We start from the raw sequence: 4,968 nt of genomic DNA, 5'->3' as shown, positions 1-4,968 counted from the left end.
TTTCCTTAAAGATAAATAATTAATTACTTGCAGCACTTTCTACTTATGCTTGTCCTTTCTATCTCTCTCCAATCACATAGGCTATCTTTTTTTTCCTCTCTACCTCTCTCGTACCCAAATTTTGCATTGGAGTTGATGAAAAAAAAAAAGTGTTACAAGTAAAAAAAAACGGAGAAAGTATATATAAATTCTTGAGAATCTATAATAAATTTCTGTAATAAAATTCTTGATCTCTCACACCGTTTGGTCTTATCTTTATTTTTCCATTCACCAACCGTCTTCATTGACAAGTAGAAGGAGATCATGATCCAACATTGAATTATAGATACGCTTAGCTGTAAGTTCTTAGTAGTCAGTCAGCATTTAGTTTCTCATCGATCTCAAAAAAGAAAAAACAAAAAAAAAAACAAAAATCTAATGGATAAGGTAAAGACACAATCTCGTTAGCTCGACAACCCTCACTCTCTTACCGTCATAACCGCCAATTAGGAGACATTTCACACGTGTCAACCTCCCACTTGCACTCACCTGTTATTTAAAATTTTCTTTTTAAAAAAAATTAATCTCTCTGACATTAATCCGAGCAAGAACTTTCCAACCCAATCCATCTCAAGTGTTCTCCCCCTTTTTCCCCTCAAAAATAAATAAATAAATCTTCTTCCCCCTTTTTCTCCGTGTTAAGATTCACCTCCTATCAATTCTCGCCACGTGTCCATTTCCCATTCGCTATCCCGCTTTTACGCGTTATAATTTACAATTACGTGTGCAATATCTTAAAATACATAAAATAAAAAATATCCCACATGGTTGATTTTCCAGCATAAATATTCAAGCTTCCCCCAATTCTTTCATCCAGCTCTGTTCTTGCAACTAACTTCATTTTCTCATTTTCTCTTTCCTTCGAAATTCTTAATTGGTAAGTAATGAAAAAGAAAATTCAATTTCTGGGTTTTTATTGTTCGATTCTGATTTCTGGGTTTTTCAAAAAACGGCTGAAAGTGTCAAAATCTTTTACTTTTGGATTGTCTTTATCTAAATTTCAGAATATTTTTAAAAGAACAGAAGAAAAGGTAAAGATTCGTATGTTTATTCAATTACAACCTTAGAATGAGATATAGAACAAAAAGTAACGGTTGTAATTGAAAGACACAGAAATTTCTTAGTCAAACTGATTCATTTGCCACTTTCATTGATGCAAATCTGTTCTTGAGTTGTTTCTGATCAAAATCACCACCAAAAAGAATCATATCCTGTTTTTCTTAATCATTAAAATTCTGTAAAATCTTCCAACTTAAGTTATTAAATCAGAGAATATTATAAAGTTGCACTCAAACAAAAATCAAGATTTTTTTTCATATTCTATGATTTCTTTTCGTGTTAAAAGAATGGTCAATTGGTCAGTTCTAGATTCTGTTGAATTACTTGTTCAATCAAACAATAAAGTCTAAGTTACTGTACATTTTAAATCTTGTTTTAGTCAAATATTAGTTGGGTTGGTCCAAAAATTCTCCAACTTTTAGTTATTATCTTTCTATATATATGTATATTTATGTAACACTCTGTATTCCTCTATCTCAGACAAACACAGAAATAATCTCTTTGTTTCCTCGATAAAAATGGCGATCAAGACGACTGGTTTCGTAGACGGTTCGCTACCCGAAGAACTGATGCAGATATTGGTGACATTGGCATCAACATGGGAAGATGTAAATGATCCAAATTGCATCCAAGTTAAACGTTTAAGTGGGGCTATGACTAATGAGGTGTTTCGAATTATTTGGCCTAACGATGATAAAGTTGATCTTCATAGAAATGTTTTGGTAAGAATTTATGGTGAAGGAGTTGAAATCTTCTTCAATCGAGACGACGAAATTAGGACTTTCGAATGTTTATCACACCATGGTCAGGGACCTCGCCTTCTTGGCCGTTTTTCTGATGGTCGTGTTGAAGAGTTCCTCCATGCTAGGGTATGAACTACTCTTGCTAGTTTATTATTTTAATTTTCATGCTTTAATATTTTTATGTTTTGGATATAAATAAGTTGGACAAGTAATAAGCAATATTTTTATTTACGTCTGAAAGTCAATGAAATGATTGCTTATTATTTTTTAACAACTTTCTGTTAGACGACATTAAGATATTAGACATGTGAATTTTAATGGTATTTGCTTTGATATCTTGATATGTGCATTAGGGCTAACAATAGGTATTATTTTAGGAATTGATGACAAGAACTACACATATATTAATATTATAAATGCTTATTTATTGCTTAATATTTTCGCTTTTTAATATTTTATCGTACTCTTAATGATGCATATATTGTATTGTAAGATTTTAATTTTTTTAATTTTTTTTCCTCTAAAAAAAATCAAGAATATGTCGAAAAATAAATAGATGTGGTTTTCCTTTCCAAATATGATTTCCTTTTCCTTGATTGTGAATTTGACTGGTTCAATGAGTAGGTGAATGTAGGCGCAAGGGACCAACGGTATTAGCAGTTTGTTAATGTGATTAGATACTAATAATAGGTAGTAATCCCACAAATTTCTAAAAATTAAGTACTATCTCATACTCTAATTCATTTATTTTCCTTTTTTGGGGGATATACAGACTTTATCAGCAGAGGATCTTCGTGACCCGGAAATTTCAACTCTGATTGCTGCCAAAATGAGAGAATTTCACAGCCTTGATATGCCTGGCAATAGAAATGTTGTCCTATGGAGCAGGCTGAGGTATTTTTTAGAGATAAAATTCTGAAAAACAATATTTATCTGTTTTTGATTATCTATATGGAGTGTTAGATTGTTAACAGTTACGATATTGTTTTCGTGTTGGATCACACAGGCGTTGGCTAAGGAAGGCAAAGAATTTATGCTCGCTTGCAGAAATTAAAGAGTATGGATTAGATAGTTTAGATGATGAAATCCAGCTGCTAGAAAAGGAACTCACACAATATGATCAAGAGATTGGATTTTGCCACAATGATCTTCAGTATGGCAACATTATGATGGATGAAGAAACTAAATCTGTTACTCTAATTGTATGTAAAACTTCAACTCCCAAGGCTTTGATCTAAACTTCAAATGTTCCTTTTGATTTTAGTATCAATGCATCTAATCTCAAATGTTTATTTTTTATTTGTAGGACTATGAATATGCAAGTTATAATCCTGTTGCCTATGATCTTGCTAATCACTTTTCTGAAATGGCTGCCAATTATCATACTGATACGCCTCATATACTAGATTACACGAAATATCCAGGTTTGTTGATCAAACAATTTGTGTATAATTAATCCTCATTAGATGGTCATCAAAGTTATAATGTAATTCAGAATGTTTACTGACATTTTCTTTTGTAATTTATGGCAGATGAGGAGGAGCGTCGAAGATTTATCCTTGCATATTTGACTTCATCAGGTTAGATCTTACTCACTTAACATGATTTTTTACTAGACTAAAACTTTGTTAGCCTGATGCTTATTAGAAATTTAGAACTTAATTTTACTTGAACACTAGTATTTTTGTTGATTGGGCCTTAGTCTGCAATTTGACTGTTTGAGCTGCTATGAAGCTGTTGAGAATTCCTTTTCACTTTTCAGCAATTATTTGTCTTCAACCTTAGTAAAGTTGGCCAGTTGTTGAAACTTGAATGTGACCAAAAAGTTGTTACCTGGAGCTGAGTCAGAATCTAATCGATTTTTGTAGCGCAGTTTTTTGATGCTGATATAGCACATCTGTTTTAGCTGATCCATCCAAATCAATTTTTTTTGGAAGTTAGCATATATTCTAGCCGTAGTACACCTTTAAGAATCAATTGATTCATGAAATTTTCTCTATTCAACAAGTTGAAGTTATGTTTATGTTTATCATATGGTCCCCAGGTGAAGACATTTGTGATAGTGAAGTGGGAAATTTGGTCCAAGATGCTGAAAAGTACTCGCTTGCGAATCACCTCTTTTGGGGCTTATGGGGGATCATTTCGGTATGCATCTATCTTCCATATTCAAAATTTTCTGTAAACTTAGGCTGCATATTACATGTTTTTATTTTATTTCGTTATGTTAATATAGATATTTGATTTTCAATTCTAGGCCAATGTGAACAATATCGACTTTGATTACAAGGAGTATGCGCGACAGAGATTCCAACAGTACTGGCTAAGGAAGCCTCAAATCCTTGGTCCGTTTGTAGTAGCTCCTGAAGCTGGCGAAATTGGTTTCTCAAAATTTGCAACTGGACTGACTTACTCTTGATCTCGAAATTTTTGTAAATTGCATTTGTAAAATCCAAATGTCATCAGTCTGATCAAAATGCATCAGTACATGCACTTAGCCTGTATTGAAGGTGCTGTAAATTGTAAACGAAGTACCTATCCGGCTGTACCTTGTGTCCAAGTCTTAGATAGTGCTAACTACAAGGCAGAAGCCCCTGCTCCATCCAAGTATCTTCCGCGACTGATCAATTTCACTATGCCCATTTAATGCTAAGATAATCACTTGATATGATTACAATCTTGGAAGTTTATAGTATAATTGTACTATTGTGATTTACGTGAATTTTCCCTACTGTAGTTGCATTTATAGTAGGGAAACTCTTTCTTATGAACATTGATGTATGGCGGGGGTTGCAAACTAATGAAAAATATCTATATTTTGCTCAATGGTGTTGGAGAGAGCGTGTTTTGTAATCCCTCTAATTACAATGTTATTGATGCTTCTTTTGCTGTTCTCTAGTACTATGGTGCTCGATGTTATGTCCTAAAAATTTTGCTAAGCTGAATCTGCAGGATATACATCCGTCCTAGCTAGAAGTTATCAGGTAGCAGCTACAGCAAGCAGGAACGAAGGGAGTTGAATAAATTTGATTCAAATAGCATTGGATACTGACCAAGATCAAGTCAAATAATGCTGTTGCGCCTACAAAATAGGGTTGACAAAGTCATTAAGCAGAAGTGGAGATACTCC

At 33.2% G+C, this 4,968-nt stretch overlaps 1 protein-coding gene across 1 annotated transcript; it reads left to right on the top strand.

Annotated features, from left to right (window-relative positions):
• Positions 1-758: 758 nt before the first annotated feature.
• LOC104896272 (probable choline kinase 1) lies at positions 759-4,664 on the top strand. Its single transcript, XM_010682992.4, has 8 exons — positions 759-916; positions 1,579-1,967; positions 2,614-2,735; positions 2,848-3,043; positions 3,148-3,265; positions 3,374-3,421; positions 3,886-3,986; positions 4,096-4,664. The coding sequence occupies exons 2-8, from the start codon at positions 1,617-1,619 to the stop codon at positions 4,255-4,257; spliced, it is 1,098 nt and encodes a 365-aa protein (XP_010681294.1). The 5' UTR covers positions 759-916; positions 1,579-1,616; the 3' UTR covers positions 4,258-4,664.
• Positions 4,665-4,968: the final 304 nt, after the last annotated feature.

Source organism: Beta vulgaris, chromosome 1 (assembly GCF_026745355.1).
Source record: "Beta vulgaris subsp. vulgaris cultivar EL10 chromosome 1, EL10.2, whole genome shotgun sequence".
NCBI lineage: Eukaryota > Viridiplantae > Streptophyta > Magnoliopsida > Caryophyllales > Amaranthaceae > Beta > Beta vulgaris.
The sequence above is the reverse complement of the archived record's forward strand: the minus strand, read 5'-3'. Positions and strand labels throughout refer to the sequence as shown.